The 19,343-nt window shown below is 42.4% G+C and overlaps 1 protein-coding gene across 5 annotated transcripts in view; it reads left to right on the top strand.

The window, feature by feature from the left end:
• The window catches only part of arhgap21a (Rho GTPase activating protein 21a), a 108,282-nt gene that overhangs the window by 55,203 nt on the left and 33,736 nt on the right, over positions 1 to 19,343 (top strand). For all 5 annotated transcript variants that reach the window (XM_031836094.1, XM_031836093.1, XM_031836095.1 and 2 more), the window contains one exon: positions 18,051 to 18,143. In XM_031836094.1, coding sequence (XP_031691954.1) covers positions 18,051 to 18,143 — 93 coding nt within the window. The remainder of the gene's footprint in view (positions 1 to 18,050; positions 18,144 to 19,343) is intronic.

The raw sequence follows: 19,343 nt of genomic DNA, 5'->3' as shown, positions 1-19,343 counted from the left end.
TTGTGGTATGTGGCCAATATACCACGTCTAAAGCTGGGGGTACACTACACCATTTTGGCCACGATTTAGCTGTCCCAGATAAGTATTTGATATCAGAGAAAAAATCCCCATGTCATTGCCTACTCGGGGTGCACAGCTGTCACCGACGCACATTTAATGTGAGCGAGTCAGACGCAATCTAATGGCTACCAATCTCGTCTTTGAGCAGGCCCAGACGTCCCGTTATTTAATTTTTTTTATTTTATTGCCACAAAATCGGAAATGCTCTTGTGTGAGATGTGCAACGACAAGTTTTGAGAATGGTGATCAGCAATATCCAATGAGAGTTCGCCAGAGAAGATGCCAGTGAGATCATGAAGTTGTTTCACATCGTCCAGAAGGTGTAGACTCTCCAGCAGGAGCGATCACTACTACTAGTATGTGTTTGTACTTACATTTAACCAAAGATGGTGTCAAATCGTTACAGCTCTGAAGTTCACAAGCACTGTTATTCAGTAAAAAATGCCAGCTAGATGTTTCAACTGAGTGTGAATGTCTGACTGAATGTTTTGAGGTTGCTTTGAGCCACAGCTCGTAGCTACTTTACAATCTAATCGCCTTGTTTCCACCAGACAGTGTGGTATGGAGAATCCTCATGACCAAGTTAAGAATCTTGTAGTGTGTGACCCCCTCCCATTTGTGTCACAATGTTTAGTGTGCGCATCACTACGTTGGCAACACAACAAAACTTCAGGGAAGACGGTCGTTTAATGTGAGAGACTCGACCATGTTAGGATTTTTAAAGTCATGTCGTGTCCACCCAGCTTAAGGGCTGTATTCAGGCAGCCCTTGTTACGTTACAGACTTATTCTAAAATGGATTAAATTAATATTTTTCCTCATCTACACACAATACCCCATAATGATAAAGAAATGTTGCCCATTTAAAAAAATTAATAAATTAGAAATGCCTTATTTATGTAAGTTTTCAGACCCTTTGCCATGAGACTCAATTGAGTTCAGGTGCATCCTGTTTCCATTGATCATCCTTGAACACAGTGGCCTTCATCGTTCTTGAATGGAAGGAATTTGGAACCACCAAGAATATTCCTATAGCTGGCCTCCCTCCCAAACGGAGCAATCGGGGGTGAAGGGCCTCGGTCAGGGAGGTAACCAAGTACACAATGGTCATTTTGACAGAGCTCCAGAGTTCTTCTGTGGAGTTGGTTGTCCTTCTGGGAGGTTCTTCCATCTCTGCAGGACTCCACCAATCAGGCCTATATGGTTGTGTCCAGACGAAAGCCACGCCTCAGTAAAAGGCACATGACGGCCCGCTTGGAATTTGCGAAAAGGCACCTAAAGGTCAAGATTCTCTGGTCTGATGAAACCAAGATTGAACTCTTTGGCCTGAATGCCAAGCCTCATGTCTGGAGGAAACCAGATACTGCTCGTCACCTGGCCAATACCATCCCTATGATGAAGAATGGTAGTGCCCGCTGTGGGAATGTTTTTCAGCGGTAGGGACTGGGAGACTAGTCAAGATCGAGGGAAAGATGAACTGAGCAAGGTACAGGGAGATCCTTGATGAAAACCTTCTCAGGACCTCCGTTAGGGCGAAGGTTCACCTTCCAACAGGACAACGACCCTAAGCTCACAGCCAAGACAATACAGGAGTGGCTTAATGACAAGCCTCCCTGACTTGAACCGATCAGCCATCTTTGGAGTGACCTGAAAATAGCTGTTCAGCAACGCGCCCCATCCAACCTGACAGTGCTTCAGAGGCTCTACATCGAAGAATGGTGCCAAGCTTGTAGCATCATACCCTGGAAGACTCAAGACTGTATTTGCTGCCAAAGGTGCTTCAACAACTGAGTAGAGGGTCTGAGTACTTATGTCAATTTAATATTTAATTTTAATAACTATTTAATCCATTTTAGAATCGGGCTGTAACTCAGTAAAATGTGGAAAAAGATGAAGGGGTCTGAATACTTTCCGAATGCACTGTACCGCACCCCCTTGGGCCTTACTTCTTAAATATACTGTGATGGCTTGAGTCTGCATTTGAGCTAGATAGATAGAGATCAATAGCAGCTGCAGTCTATAAAGCTGCAGGTTGAAGCTCTTTTCTGCAGTAAGCTTGTCAGTGTTGTAGCTTTGTATAGTGCGTGAGCTTGGCAAGTCCTCCCTATCCCACAGTGCATCCGGTCCTCCCCCCCCATGTCTGGGGGCGCTGCAGCGTGACAGCGGGGATGCAGAGTCCCATCTGATCTGCAGCTCCTGGAAATACACGACTGTGCAGAGTATACACACACATTTTATTGCGCAGTGTACACACATGCATACATACAGCACACACAAACTAAATCAGCAACACTCACGCACACGTCACAGGCTGCTCATCCATATAAAGATATCAATCATTGTTTATGTTGCGCTTTTGATTGGAGTGCTGCACACTGACTGCTACCATTAGTTACAAGTAACGTTCCTCTACTCTACCATAAAGGTTGTTTAGGCTTACAGTACTGAAGGTGCGATCGCCAGCATCAATACTGTACCCTTCTGTGCTGCAGTGGAAATGCAACTCCTTCTGTTTTTCTTGATAATGATCCAAGTTATGATCCAGAGGATAGTTATGATCAGGGGTTGGAACTGTTTCATTTTTCAAGGAACACAAACGGAACCAGGAACGAAAGGGATCTATACTGTCCCGGAACAGAACTGTTATTTTAAAGCATAGGAACTGGAACAAAATGCCTGGAACATAAATAACTTTGTTATTTTATGTCCCACCAAAAAATGCAACAAATCGCCTATGCAAAGCCCTCGATCTGTCCTTCAGAAACATATTCATGTCTGCCTGCAGAAGCGAGGTTAAGAAGCGAGGTTTGGCGGGTCATGTTTTGGAGGACGCGTGACTCATCCTTCACCTTCCTAGGCCGTTGGGGAGTTGCAGCGATGAGACAAGATCAAAATTGGAGAGGGAAAAAAGGGGGTAAAATACCAACATGTTTTATTGATAATAATAAGTCCCTTTTTATAAAGTCCACTTACGTACACTACCATTCAAAAGTTTGGGGTCACTTAGAAATGTCCTTGTTTTTGAAAGAAAAGCAATTGATCAGAAATACAGTGTAGACATTGTTAATGATGTAAATGACTATTGTAGCTGGAAACGGCTTATTTTTAATGGAATATCCTCATAGGCATACAGAGACCCATTATCAGCAACCATCACTCCTGTGTTCCAATGGCACGTTGTGTTAACTAATCCAAATTCCTAATTTTATAAGGCTAATTGATCATTAGAAACGCTTTTGCAGTTATGTTATAAAAGAAGCAATAAGTAGTAGGGATGACTGGGGATATTGGCCACCTTTTAGACTAATTTGTGGGTTCAATTACAGGCTCAATATGGCCAGAAACAAATACCTTTCTTCTGAAACTCGTCAGTCTATTCTTGTTCTGAGAAATGAAGGCTATTCCATGCGAGAAATTGCCAAGAAACTGAAGATCTCGTACAACGCTGTGTACTACTCAAAAACATAGGTTTGTTGTAACATTTCAACTTCAAACCTGTTTTAAATGTTTTGTGGCTGAATGCAGCATTGCTGTATTTTGTACTCAAAAGGTATTGCAGTTGAGTAGCCAACCTAGGCTACTGCTCAAATGTTGCTGTTATAGGCCTACATGTTTCTCCTTTGCATGGTGTTTAGTTTTTTGTATATTCGTTGTCAAGTTTTAAAAACCGAAGGCAAACTGCAACATTTTAGTAGTCCAGCTAGGACTGTATAGCATGAGTCTCTACACTTTCCCTCTTGCTGCGCTCTATAACGGGACACACAAAAGCACTGTAACTGAAGTTGAATTCAGATGTGAGCGCATCAGGATGTAATTTCATAAAGTATATGACTAAACTCTTGACTCATCTATACTCGCTTGTGTGTCCTATTCGGCCCGCTGGCCTTGTGTTTGACAGATGTACGCTAGCCTTTTAACCACGTTATGACTGGCTTGTGATCATTGTCCTTGCTAGTTTGATTGTGTTGGCATTCCCAGCGTTAGTTACAGTTGCCCGTTTTGGTTCAAAATATTGAGTCATTGAAACTGAAACAGTGCATCCCGAATGGGTGGAGGCAGCAAACAATGGGTGTATTTGTAAATTGCCTCCAGTGTGCAGTCTGGGTCGTTCATAAATTCAGAGTGTTGTCAGATTCTGTTAATAAATTCAGAGCGCACACTAACACAAATGAGAGAACACGTCACTCTGACCATTTTACTAGCCCTAGGAGAGCTGGTTAGGCTGTTTTCATGTTGTCTAGAGTGTTAGTGACTAACTGTGCTGCTGCCAACAATTGAATAACTTTTTTGTCAATGTTTACTGACACCGCTCATATTCAGCGGGTGTTGCGCGTTGGTAAATTAATCATTTCTGCTACGCTCTGGCACACTCAGACGAGAGTGCTCTGAAATTTAAGTAGATAGCCAGAGTGAATTTACAAACGCACACAATGTACCAGGCCAGCTGTGATTTACAACCTGATGGCAATATTTTTTGGACAACTAAAATGTATTGGTGAATTATATTAATCATGCATTGAACTGCATCCATCTATTCTGTCAACAACAATGCCTTACTGTATGTCATGGAATTTTTGGTCAAATATGATATGGTTTTGAAGCATAAACTGGGAATATGATACTTTTGACTATTATGATTGTCTGTTTCATGACTGCAAAGTAGTTAAAACGCTGTCAGTTCTACTTTAAGCGTCAATCTTCTCTCTGGTAGAACAAGTACCCATATGTCATACTTGATTAAAAGTAAAGATACCTTAGTAGAAAATGACTCAAGTAAAAGTGAAAGTCACCCAGTAAAATACTACTTGATTAAAAGTCCTAAAATATTTGGTCTTAAATATACTTCAAATGTAATTGGTAAAATATGCTTAAATTCCGTATACTAAGCAAACCAGACGCCACAACTTTCTTTTTTTAAATGTCTATTTACGGATAGCCAGGGGCAGACTCCAATACATAGTTTACAAACGAAGCATTTGTGTTTAGTGAGTTGCCAGGTCACAGGCAGTAGGGATGACCAGAGATATTATCCTGATAAGTGTGTGAATTGGACCATTTTCCTGTCCTCCTAAGCATTTGAAATGTAACGAATACTTTTGAGTTTCAGGAAAAATGTATGGAGTAAAAAGTACATTATTTTACTTAGGAATATAGTAGAGTAAAAGTTGCCAAAAATATAAATAAAGTAGAGATACCCCAAAAAACTACTTAAGTAGTACTTTAAAGTATTTTTACCTTAGTACTTTACACTACTGCTCACTCTACCCACCGGCAAAATTTCAGTTGCATCTTGTGCCATAGGCTACACTTGTCTGTCTGTCACGCATGTAAACAACTAACTTGCCTGCTCTGTCCCCACTTATTGGTGAAGTAACTTAATGAGCTAAATGTAAAAAAAGATTTAAAAAACGGTTGATTTTACTGGTTAAAAAGGAACAGAATCTCCCAAGTGGCACAGCGTTCTAAAGCATTGCATCGCATCGCAGACCCGGGTTCGATTCTACCAATTGGATATCACGAAATTAGGAAGAAAATAGATAAAATAACAATTAAAAAGGGAACCTTATAAACCTGTACTTGCCGGTCGGAACAGTGGAATGGAATGCAACAAAGTGTGTTTCTGTTCAGAATGAAACAACTGGAAAATAATTTTGGTTACAACCCCTGGTTATGGTATGACTGTATGATTATCAGAGCAGAGAGGGAGGGAACAGTCCGCTCATGAGCAGGCAGATTCTGGTCTTACAAAAGGGAAATTGAGCAGCGGAGAGAATTCCTGTAAGCATCTTGTTGGCCATCTCCGTGTCGCATTCCGCAGGCTCGGCACGGGGCCCGAAACATAAAACACACAGAGCCCCCACAGTGACATCAGGAAATCCTTAGGGGTATTGTGTGTCTGTTTCAATGCGTGTGCATCCACATATGCATCTACCATTCATCACTCCGCAATAGAAGATGAATAACGTTCCCTCCTGCCTAGAGAGCCCCTAATGCCCCCTTGGTCCGGGTCCTGTAAATCCTCCTATGTTTCATACCACGCTCGTAAATGGTAGTCACGTTGAGTCCTGTTCTGTAACAGTTTAGATTTCTCCTGCAAGATTCACAAATGTTAAATGTTACTTCATGTAAGACTCTCCCTCTCAGCTTTCCTCCCACAAGCTTTCTCTAAGATCGGCTGGACCGCAGTATGAAGTGGTGATATTCTTGTTTGGTTTCATCCTCAGTACTTCAGTATGATGTATTTCTCCTCCGTCTATCTACTGGTAGGGTCGCACTATATTGCTCTTTCAGATCAGCAGCTAAGTGTATTAGATTGGACACAGGCAGGAAAAACACTAAGGTATTGAGATCCATCCACAGTTTTTCCTGGTTCAGCCCTAGACAGCCCTTTTAGCCTGTGTCATGCGGTCCCATATTCCCTCCAGAGCAGCCGTGGAGTTTATTTGCTTGACTTTGGGCCAGTGTGTGATGAGGCAGTTGCTGTTTGGATAGAGGGGGCCTGCTCCGCTCGCCTCACCCCATGTTGACTATCTGGGTGTTGCCGCTGGAACCCCTTCAAACCCCAGGAACGCGCTCACACACACACACCCACACACACACACACTGCCTGCCTGCCTGCTTGGGATCGAGGAATCTCAACCCAATCTAAACACACAGACGGGAAGTGTGTGTGTTTGTGGAATTGTGTTTAGAAGTGTTGATGTCTGTTTGTTGCTTTTCACAATGATTGTATACATATCGAACGGCTGTTATTTCAAATAGTCTTCTAACTCGTTTCCTCTCTCTGGCTGTGTATTTTACTTAGCTGTTGAAGAGGACTATACACATGAGATATATTGTATTATGCTTGTGAAGCTGTGGTACTTTGGGGACGAAAAAGCGCTCCAGAAACATAAAAATCTACATCTGTTAAAATATTTGTCTTTTTGTTCTGTGTGAAAGTCTTCACGGGAGATGTCCAATTTTTATTTCATTTTTGGCAGATTTTGGTCGGCCTCCATAAAGATTGCAGAGGGAGCAATAGCACAAGCAAGTAGAATTCCCCAATATTCTCTGGTGGGCTTTAAAAAACCCAACCTTCCTTAGCGAAGTTCCATCCAGCTAACTCTTCCCTTAAAGCAGTGGTCACCAACCTTTTATTGAGTCAAGATCAACTTTCGGAGTCAAAAAAGCAAGCCACGGTCTACCGCTCTTTTTTAAATATTTTTTATATTTTTTACATGACTTCAAAAATGGAAGCCTATGCAACATTAACCTAATTAAAACTGTTCTGTCAGAATGCGGTTTGCGCAGTAGGCGTAGTACATTATCACAACATATTGGCTATGCTAGGCCTGACGACATTGTTCTTCTCAGGCCATATATTTCAAAACTCTAAATTTAATAACAAAATTTATCAGTGGTTGAAGCACTTATTGTACTGGACTGATGGGACCTGCATCTGATGGTCAGTCTCGTCAGAGGGGGGGGGGGGGGGGGAGGGCAGCAGCGGGTCCCTCCTCTCAGGGTCCCTGCTCTCTCCTTCGCTCCGGTGAGACTGACCAGAGACAGGGGTCTTCCACCTGATGGCGAAACTGGAGTCACACCACATTATTGATGCCTCGTGCACAAATTCATGTTGTTCCTATTACCAGAGAAAATGTCATATTCCTTGATATTAAAATCGACACGATGAGCTGCTGATAATGAAAATGCAGGTCTATCGATACACTTGGCTAATGGCTACTCATTTGTTGCAGCTGCTGTGCTGGTAGTAGCGCGAGTGGAAGTAGGGAGAAACATGTTTTGTGTTGTAATTTTTTTTAAATATAAAAACAGTGACAGTGCTGAATAAAAACTTAAACATGAACTCGCTCATAAAAACAGCAGCTCTTTGCTGTATTCTTTGACCGTCTCTCTCTGGTCATGGTTTTAAAAGTTATGAAACCTCACGTGGGCTAGAATCAAACTTTGCTGTGGGGTCTGGTCGTGGAAGCTTTAGGCACAGTGATTTGAGCTATCCGATTTGCCAGCGCAATAGGAGCACTTTATTTGGCTGTCCTGGTCCTCCGTGTAGGCCGAGTTTGTCCTTTCATACACTTTGCCTACCCGGTGCGCAAGGCTTTTGAATCAAGTACACCTAATACCAACAGCGCAAGACGAATATAAGAAAATATTAGGAGTACAAGGCTTTATCATTGGCTTGGCCACCAGAAATGGTGGTCGACTAGCAATGCCTTGAAGATCGACTATTTTGCGGTCGACCGGTTTGTGACCACTGCCTTAGAGTAACAGAAGACTTCTCACACACTTCCACCCTAGTGTCCTGGATGCTATGTTTCTTGGACATATCGTCCTCCCCAGGGGTTGTTCCTATAGAGCCAGCAGAGTTTGCTTGGTAAATTCCAGATTCACTTTTGTGAGTAAACTCTGAGCCAATGGCAGCTCTCCACTTCGTCTGTTGATATACCACTGATGTGTGAGGAAAAAGGTTAGGGAAAATGTTGAACGAACTATTTTCCAAATACATTTTCCAAAATGTTATGTTCGTCAAGCACATAACGGAGGACTTTATTTGAAAGTAGTTCTTTCTCCGTTTTCACTACCCTTTTTGGGTTGCTGGATCGAATCCCCGAGCTAACAAGGTAGTTAACCCACTGTTCTCCTTTAGGACGTCATTGTAAATAAGAACTTGTTCTTAACTGACTTGCCTAGTTAAAAGTTAAATAAAAAAATAAAATTTAAAAAAAATAAAATAAAAATATATATATGTATATATGTATGTATGTATGTATGTATGTATGTATGTATGTATGTATGTATGTATGTATGTATGTATGTATGTATGTATGTATGTGTATGTGTGTGTGTATAAAATACGGTTTGCTCCTAGTAGAACTGTCCTAGGTGAAGTGAACATCTGTGCTCGCATACTCCCTTAAAATCCCTTTGCTTGGAAAATGAGAAAGAAAACTGCAATAGTGCTGTTTGTCTGTCTTGAGACGCTATAGCAAAAGTTAACTTAAAATAGTCACAATTAGGAATTCCCAAGTGGTGCAGTGGTCTAAGGCACTGCATCGCGGTTGCTAGCTGTGCCACTAGACTTCCTGGTTCGAGTCCAGGCTCTGTCGCAGCCGGCCGCAACCAGGATACCCAAGGGGCGGAGCACAATTGGCCCAGCGTCGCCCGGGTTTATTTTATTCAACCAGGTAGGCCAGTTGAGAACAAGTTCTCATTTACAACTGCGACCTGGCCATGATAAAAACGAAGTAATGCGACAAAACAACACAGTTACACATAAACGTACAGTCAATAACAAAATAAAATAAAAATATACATGTACAGTGTGTGCAAATATAGAAGAGTAGGGAGGTAGGCCCTAGAGGTGAGAATATTTACAATTTAGCATTAATGCTGGAGTGATACATGTGCAGATGATGAATGTGCAAGGAGATACTGGGGTGCAAAAGAGCAAGAGTCATAATATGGGGATGAGGTAGTCGGGTGTGCTATTTACAGATTGGCTGTGTACAGGTACAGTGATCGGTAAGCTGCTCAGACAGCTGATGCTTAAAGTTAGGGAGGGAGATATGAGACTCGAGCTGCAGAGATTTTTGCAATTCATTCCAGTCATTGGCAGCAGAGAAAAGGCTACCAAAGGTAGTGTTGGCTTTAGGAATGATCACTAGTGCAATGTACCTGCTGGAGTGTGTGCTACGGGTAGGTGTTGCTATGGTGACCAGTGAGCTGAGATGAGGAGGGGCTTTACCTAGCAAAGACTTATAGATGACCTGGAGCCAGTGGGTTTTGCGACGGATATGTAGTGAGGGCCAGCCAACAGGAGCATACAGGTCACAGTGGTGGTTAGTATATGGGGCTTTGGTGATAAAACGGATGGCACTACGATCGACTACATCCAGTTTGCTGTGTAGAGTGTTGGAGGCTATTTTGTAAATGACATCGCCGAAGTCAAGGATCGGTAGGATAGTCAGTTTTACGAGGGTATGTTTGGCGGCATGACTGAAGGAGGCTTTGTTGTGAAATAGGAAGCCGATTCTAGATTTAATTTTGGATTGGAGATGCTTCATGAGAGTCTGGAAGGAGAGTTTACAGTCTAACCAGACACATAGGTATTTGTAGTTGTCCACATATTCTAGGTCAGAACCGCCCAGAGTAGTGATGCTAGTCGGACGGGAGAGTGCGGGCAGCAATCGGTTGAAGAGCATGCACTTAGTTTTACTAACATTTAAAAGTAGTTGGAGGCCACAGAAGGAGTGTTGTATGGCATTGAAGCTCGTTTGGAGGTTTGTTAGCACAGTGCCTAAAAAGGGCCAGATGGATACAGAATGTTCTTGAACCCACCCCCATAGAGACTGCCAGAGGTCCGGGTTAGGGGAGGATTTAGCCGGCAGGGATGTCCTTGTCCCATCGCGCTCTAGTGACTCCTGTGGCAGGCCCGGCACATGCATGCTGACACGGTCACCAGGTGTACGGTGTTTCCTCCGACACATTGGTGTGGCTTGCTTCCGGGTTAAGCGGGCGTTGTGTCAAGAAGCAGTGAGGCTTGGTTGGGTCGTGTTTCGGAGGATGCATGGCTCTCGACCTTCGCCTCTCCCGAGTCGGTACGGGAGTTGCAGCGACGAGACGACTAACTACCAATTGGATACCACGAAAAGGGGGTAAAAGTAAACAATTATGTAAAACAAAATCACAATTAATCTAAGTTAACTCAAGAAATCTTTTAATTAATTAGGATATTTTTGCAGAGGAGGTCTTGGTTGCGCAATTGTACATCTAAATAAGATGTTTGCAGTATTTCTCAAGTGAAAAATGTGCAGAAAACCTGTAGTTGAATGACAAATACTGCTAGTTAGGTACTGAAAAGTAGCCAATTACCAAGTACCATTCGTACTAAGGCAGTCTTCTACCAACATCGTTATTAGCCTATGATTTGAGCAGTGTAGGTGTCGCACGTGTGCCGTCGTGGGGGCCAGGGGTGTTGCCACCACACTGAAGTGGTACTCATACAAATTTGTAGAAAATCTGCAAGATAGAATGGGGGGGATCCCTAAATGCAGATGTGCAAAGCTGATAGACATACCCAATATGACTCCGCTGTAATCACCAAGGTGCTTCTACAAAGTATTGTGTAGATGAGATTTGTTTTTCATTTTCAATAAATGTGCAAAGAACATGCTTTTCACTTTGTCATTATGGGATATTGTGTGTGGATGGGTGAGAGGGAGAATATATTTTTTTTTTAATACATTTTGAATTCAGGCTGTAACACAACAACATGTGGAATAAGTCAAGGGGTATGAATACTCTCTGAAGGCACCTTATCCATCAACTGACTTACAGGATTTCACTCAATGAATTGATGTCTGTTATGTACTGGAAAAACCTTTTGGTTACGATGGGTTGAAGATTTTCATGATACCCATCTTTGTTTCTTTGAACATTAAACCTGATTGGTTATTAAAAGTAGATGCATTGTGGCTGAAAGCAGTTTGATAGGCATTGATCATATACCAATAATAATCTATTTCACAGACTTTCGCACACCATGGGTTGGGGCAGAATCACTCTTAGTGTTTATATGGAGACTAGAGATCATGCGCCTCCTATTTTTATCATTCCTGTTGTACCAGAGTCACAGATTACCATCTACACACACAGTCCTCTCTGTCAGTTGTTTTTGAAGTGTTGGCAGGCAGAGGCCTGTCCCTCTACAAGCAAGAGGGATAGAGAGACAGAACAAGGGGGCGTGAGAGAGGAAGAGGAGGCATGAGTGCGCGTACATCCACATGTGATTGTTTGTGTGCATTGTGCCCCATGTAACTACGTGCAAGATAAAGAGGGAAAGAAAATATTAGAGGGTTTGTTGCATTCTGTCTGGGCTAATGCAGGCAGGCGGCGGGCGCTGCTCCCAGCCCCTCTGTAGAATAACATTATCTAACCCAAAACAACGGGAGAGTGATGGAGCCAGCCCACACAACCAGGCCCAGCTGCGCATGCAGGGACCGCAGCCAAACCAGCTGACGCAGCGCTGAAGCCCAGCCAAACCAAAACGCTGAAGCCCAGGCTGCAGTGTTACACTGCAGACAAGCGCTGCCTGGAAAACCGTACTCTATAGAGAGAGCGCAAGAGAGACCTCCACCAGGTTAGGATGTTAGCACATACTGCAAAAGCCTTATGCAAGGTTATCCTTTTTATTATGTTCAAAATAACATGTTATGATGGATTATTTGACTTAAAGCAGTTTGTGGCCTGTTGTCCAGCAGTTGGAGCCGTACTGACCCCGGAAAACATATATTATGTCATATTCAGCATGGGTTCGAATCCAGCCCACTGCTCTTTGACTCGACCTCTCCTACATTGACCTCTAGTAGAATGCTTCAACAACTGTATTAGTTATTCAAGTAGTAGCTTGAAGGGAAAGCCGCATACTGTATCGCTACAGCTAAAAGCCTATTGGTCTGCTCGATGGAACACATCTGATTCTTCTATTTACATCTGGCTGTAGCAATATTTATATCGAAGTAAAAAATATTTAAAAAAAGATTGATCCTTTTCCAGCCAACAGCTGTCTGCGAATTAAAAAGGTCAAATATGTAACGTTGTCCTATTTCATCAATCTCAAATGTCATTCTACTTTAGTAGGATAGGGACTTTAAAAATATCCAAAGCTGTTGATTTCCTGATTTTTAATCTCGCTTATCCAGCTGCAGGGCTGGAAACTCCAGAATCCAATTTGTACAGTCGAATCTGAACGTTGTCGGATTGATGTTGGATTGGGATGAGGAGAGGTTTCTCTTGATGGAACAGGGAAGAGCAGGCTTTTGGGTTTCTCTCTCGGCAAGAGAGGCGTTTGTGTCCTCTGTGAATCTTTCTTTTTTTAAGCAGTATTGTCAGTTTATTTAACCTTTTAGATATTAAATAAGATTTAAATTAGATAAACAGTCATACCCTTTTTTTTCCCACACTTGCAACCATTTTCCATTAAAATGGAAGTAGCAGTGTAGCCTTGTCATTTGGAACTGGGATTCCATGGTATCCTTCAGACAAATTAGGACGACACACTTGTCACCCATTTTGAAAGTGTTAAATAGTGAAATAGCATGAAGGTGAAGGGTAATGCCGTTTTGCCCTTGGATTACTACGGCTCTCATCATGTAAGTAACATTGAGCAATGACTTTGTTCCTCATTGTATGCCCTCTAGTGCCATCTGCTGGAATAAATGTGTCTTTCTCTTATGGTGGAAATCAATTTGTAGTAAAAACAGGATAACATGCACATATTGTCACATTGCAGGTTAGGTTTAGTCTGTTTTGTGCTCACCTTGGTAATTTCTGCCATTGTACTGTAGGTTCCATAGGCATATACTGCAGATATTCTATAGGGCTGCCATAAATACACCAGAATAGTGTTAATTTGTTGTAGGCAAAGGCTTTGGCAAAATGAATAGACAATTCAACACCAATAGAGTAGATCTATAAGATCAGTTTGGGCTGATTTTTTAAAAATGTATTATTCAGAGCATTTCTTCACTCATCAGAAGCATTCATCCTCTGACATAGTATTTTCCACCACAAGAGGGAGTTTAGGGCAGCAAAATGCATAACTTTCCTGAAGTGGCACACGATTATGCGAGACACTTTGTATTAGCATGTTTCTCCACATGTGGGTCTTCCAGAATTCTGTCAGCGTGTCTGTCCATACTAATAGTGAGAATCAGGGATATATTGTTCAGAGAGATGTTTAGGTCAGAAGCTGACTGTTTGTGGAGATTTACAGAGTTGTGCTTGCCTTCTCCTTTTGGTTCTGACACTTGTAATAAAGATATTTTTAAAGAAGACAAAGCTCCAGCTGCCTCGTCTCCACAGCCTGTCCAGAGTACAATGTTTAAACTGACAGCGTGGCACACAGCCCAGGGACTCACGGACTCACGCACCCACCCACCGGCCAGGGTTTCCGTCATGAAAATGTGTCACCGGACATTTGACCGGCAGCGTCTCAATTCACCTGACATTTGAGGAAATCTCCCTCGATCTCTTGTCTCACCCACTCAGACAAACAAATAGACACACAGGAATACATTACCACCCCCACACACTTCCCTACGCTCTATGGTGACACCCTCCCCTTTTCACAAACACAGTGGTGCTTGTGAGGTGCCTTCAAAAAGTATTCATACCCCTTGACTTATTCCACGTTTTGTTGTTGCAGTCTGAATTCAAAATGGATTAAATGTTGTTGTTTTTCACCCATCTACACACAATACCCCATAATGTGAAAGTGAAAACATCTCATTTACATAAGTATTCACACCCCTGAGTCAATACATGTTACCTTTGGCAGTGATTACAGCTGTGAATCTTTTTGGTTAAGTCTCTGAGCTTGGCACACTTGGATTGTAAAATATTTGCACATTTGATTCTTTTTACAATTCAAACTCTGTCAAGTTGGTTGTTGATCATTGCTAGACAGCCATTTTCATTTCTTACCATAGATTTTAAAGCTGATTTAAGTCACAAATGTAACTAGGTCACTCGTTCAACGTCGTCTTGGTAAGCAACTCCAGTGTATATTTTGCCTTGTTTTTTTAGGTTATGTCCTGCTGAATTTGTCTCTGTGTCTGTTGGAAAGCAGACTGAACCAGGTGTTCCTCTAGAATTTTGCCTGTGCCTGGCTCTATTACATTTATTTGTATCCTAAAAAAACTCCCTAGTCCTTACCAGTGACAAGCATACTCATAACTTGATGCAGCCACCACCATGCCTGAAAATATGAAGTGGTACTCTGTTGTGTTGGATTTGCCCCAATCCCAAAAATGTTTTGTTGCAGTTTTACTTTAGTGTCTTATTGTACGCAGGATGCATGTTTTGGAATATTTGTATTCTGTACAGGCGTCTTTCTTTTCACTCTGTCATTTCGGTTAGTATTGTGGAGTAACTACAATGTTGATCCATCCTTCGTTTTCTCCCATCTCAGCCATTAAAATCTCTGTTTTAAAGTCACCATTTGCCTCATTGTGAAATCGCTGAGTTGTTTCCTTCCTCACTCCGGTAACTGAGTTAGGAAGGACGTCTGTATCTTTGTAGTGACTGGGTGTATTGATACACCATCCAAAGTGTAATTAATAACTTCACCATGTTCAAGGTGATATTCAATGTCTGCTTGTACTATTCTCACCCGTCGACCAATAGGTGCCCTTTGCAAGGCATTGGAAAACCTCCCTGATCTTTGTGGTTGACTGTTTTGAAATTCTCATCACAACTGAGGGGCCTTACAGATAATTGTGTGTGTTTTTATTTATTTATTTTTATTTCACCTTTATTTAACCAGGTAGGCTAGTTGAGAACAAGTTCTCATTTGCAACTGCGAACTGGCCAAGATAAAGCATAGCAATTTGACACATACAACAACAGTTACACATGGAATAAACAAAACATACAGACAATATTACAGTAGAACAAAAGAAAACAAAAAGTCTATATACAGTGAGTGCAAATGAGGTAAGTTAAGGAAATAAATAGGCCATGGTGGCGAAGTAATTACAATATAGCAATTAAACACTGGAATGGTAGATCGGCAGAAGATGAATGTGCAGGTAGAGATACTGGGGTGCAAAGGAGCTAAATAAATAAATACCAGTATGGGGATGAGGTAGGTAGATAGATGGGCTGTTTACAGATGGGCTAAGTACAAGTGCAGTGATCTGTGAGCTGCTTTGACAGCTGGCGCTTAAAGCTAGTGAGGGAGATATGAGTCTCCAGCTTCAGAGATTTTTGCAATTTGTTCCAGTCATGGGCAGCAGAGAACTGGAAGGAAAGACGACCAAAGGAGGAATTGGCTTTTGGGGTGACCAGTGAGATATACCTGCTGGAGCGCGTGCTACGAGTGGGTGCTGCTACGGTGACCAGTACCAGTGAGCTGAGATAAGGTGGGGCTTTACCTAGCAGAGACTTGTAGATAACATGGAGCCAGTGGGTTTGGCGACGAGTATGAAGCGAGGGCCAACCAACGAGCGCGTACAGGTCGCAATGGTGGCTAGTGTATGGGGCTTTGGTGACAAAACGGATAGCACTGTGATAGACTGCATTCAGTTTGTTGAGTAGAGTGTTGGAGGCTATTTTATAGATGACATCACCGAAGTCGAGGATCGGTAGGATGGTCAGTTTTCGGAGGGTATGTTTGGCAGCATGAGTGAAGAATGCTTTGTTGAGATATAGGAAGCCAATTATAGATTTAATTTTGGATTGGAGATGCTTAATGTGAGTCTGGAAGGAGAGTTTACAGTCTAACCAGACACACAGGTATTTGTAGTTGTCCACGTATTCTAAGTCAGAGCCGTCCAGAGTAGTGATGCTGGACGGGCGAGCAGCAATCGATTGAAAAGCATGCATTTAGTTTTACTTGCGTTTAAGAGCAGTTGGAGACCACGGAAGGAGAGTTGTATGGCATTGAAGCTCGTCTGGAGGTTAGTTAAGTGTCCAAGGAGGGGCCAGAAGTATACAGAATGGTGTCGTCTGCGTAGCGGTGGATCAGAGAATTACCAGCAGCAAGAGCAACATCATTGATGTATACAGAAAAGAGAGTCGGCCCGAGAATTGAACCCTGTGGCACACCCATAGACACTGTCAGAGGTCCAGACAACAGGCCCTCCGATTTGACACACTGAACTCTTATCAGAGAAGTAGTTGGTAAACCAGGCGAGGCAATCATTTGAGAAACCAGGGTACAGAGATGAGGGAGTCATTCAAAAATCATGGTTAACACTATTATTGCATCCATGCCAATTATTATGTGACTTGTTCAGCACATTTTTACTGCTGAACTTATTTAGGCGTGCTGTAACAAAGGGGTTGCATTAACAAAGGTCCGGTGTGGCTCAGTTGGTAGAACATGGCGCTTGCAACGCTAGGTTCGATTCCCACGGGGGAAAACGTATGAAAAATGTATGCACCTACCACTTACTGTAAGTCTGGATAAGAGCTTCTGCTAAATGACTAAATGTGTTGAATACTGATTTGACTCCAGGCATTTCAGCTTTTCGTTTTTAAGTTAACATTTCTAAAAACGTAATTCCGCCTTCACATTATTGGTTATTGTGTGTAGGTGACGCAAGGTCGTTGGTTACTCCCCTTGCGTTGGAGCCATGTCATTATTTGGTTACTAGGCGTAACCCCCATTTCCAGTTGCTAGCCATGCACAAAGTCATGCGTCATCGACACCTTTATTACTGGAACTATCAGATGGACATAATTTTAAACTAGGTATGTCATCCGGTATCAGTCCTATACAGCGGGCTTCAAAAGTATTGGGACAGCGATCCATTTTAAACATATCTGTTTGGGCTTCTTGCTGTTCATTTGCAATTATGTTCCGTCCCGCCGACCTTCTGCTCAAGAAAAAATTGGCGCGCGACTGAATCTAGTTGATGATCCCTGCTATAGGTAGAGGGATGAATGCTAACCTTGAGGCATTTATGTAAAATGTTGACTTAGTCATGCATGAACTATTTTAAGTTCAAATTTGCCTTAAGCGCAATTCAGGGTTCACCCCATTATTTGGGACGCTGAACACTAAAAGTAGGGGTCTGTGTTGAGAAGCCTATGTTAATGTGTTATGATGCAGATGTTGCATCTTTTTTATTTATTTTGTATTTATTTATTTATTTAGAGGCGTGCAATTTATTCAGATAAACAAACTTTTCAATGGCGTGTAGAAACACTGCTGTCTTGTCTGGCCTCTTGGCAGTGTGTGGTTCCAGCTGAGTAAACCCTGCTGTGTTCATCTGAAAAGAGAGCTCTCCCTCTTCTTTAAATGAGTACTATTTCTCCCTCCCTAGACCATGTTTTCATACGTTAGATGTGTACCTATGCTAACATTTGAAAGTGCCAGCAAGCTGTAATGCTAGTGATGTAGCTAGCTCTAATCCTAGTAGTGATAGTCCCTTGGCTCTGCACCATGGCACCTGACCCCCGGTGCGCTTTTTCCGTTTCCAGGGAGACAGAGGAACAGGCTGGAGCCAATGGACACCATCTTCGTCAAGCAAGTGAAGGAGGGAGGCCCTGCCCACGGAGCTGGACTCTGTACAGGTAACAACAGCATGACTCATGTTTTGTGCCACTGATTTGGGAAAGGGAAGTGGGATACCTAGTCAGTTGCACAAATGAATGCATTTAACCGAAATGTGTCTTCCGCATTCAACCCAACCCCTCTAAATCAGAGAGGTGTGGGGGGCTGCCTTAATCGTCATCCACATCATAGGCGCCTGGGGAGCAGTTATTGTTGGGGGTTAACTGCCTTGCTCAAGGGGCAGATTTTTCCACCTTGCTGACCTTTCGGTTACTGGCCCAACGCTTTTAACCGCTAGACTACCTGCTGCCCCTGATTTGACAACACAATATAGATACATTTCCCTGACGCTTGTAGATTCTCAAGACCACATTCACTTCTATATCAATTGCTTGTTGTCAAAACAAAGATTTGTCTTGTCATCTAATTTAATTAAAGCCAAATCAGAGAATGTGGTCACCATATACGCATGCAATGCCACTGCACTCTCAGTGCTGTTGGTTGGCTACATGGCAGGAACGGCAAAGTGGCACAGACTAGGGTTTAATATTTTCCCGGTATTTTACAAATGTTCCATCCAAGAATAAATCACTTCCTGGTAACCTGGTATTTCCTGCCGAAACTGGAAGTGTCATTCTAAAACGTATAAATATATCTGGATTTGCTTAGAGCTTTGATCAACATGAACATTCAAGCCTGATGCTACCTAAGCCTGATGAGCCATACAAATAAGGACATTTTATGAGCCCTATATTAAAGCCATTTTATGATCCCAAGCCGTTATCCAAAATATAGCCTATGATATGGGGCGGCAGGTTAGACTAGTGGTAAGCGCGTTGGACTAGTAACCAAAAGGTTGCCAGTTCAAATCCCCCAGCTGGTACAAATCTGTCGTTCTGCCCCTGAACAGGCAGTTAACCCACTGTTCCTAGGCCGTCATTGAAAATAAGAATTTGTTCTTAACTGACTTGCCTAGTTAAATAAAGGTAAAATAATAAATAAATAAAAATATAGGCTACCGCACATTATGCACAACAGAAAAACATTGAGGACATTAGATGTCGCTGTACTCTCTTGGGTAATAAATTAAACGAGCTCCAATAGCCTAATCTTTTTGAATGTGTGGACTGTATTGTATTATACTGTATTATATGGATTGGAATTCGAACCTCATTCGAACCATGAAGGTTTGTGAGAACATGCCATGCTGGTGTAGACCA

Source organism: Oncorhynchus kisutch, linkage group LG11 (genome assembly GCF_002021735.2).
Source record: "Oncorhynchus kisutch isolate 150728-3 linkage group LG11, Okis_V2, whole genome shotgun sequence".
Taxonomy (NCBI): domain Eukaryota; kingdom Metazoa; phylum Chordata; class Actinopteri; order Salmoniformes; family Salmonidae; genus Oncorhynchus; species Oncorhynchus kisutch.
Note: the sequence above shows the minus strand (reverse complement) of the source record. Positions and strands in the feature narration are given on the sequence as shown.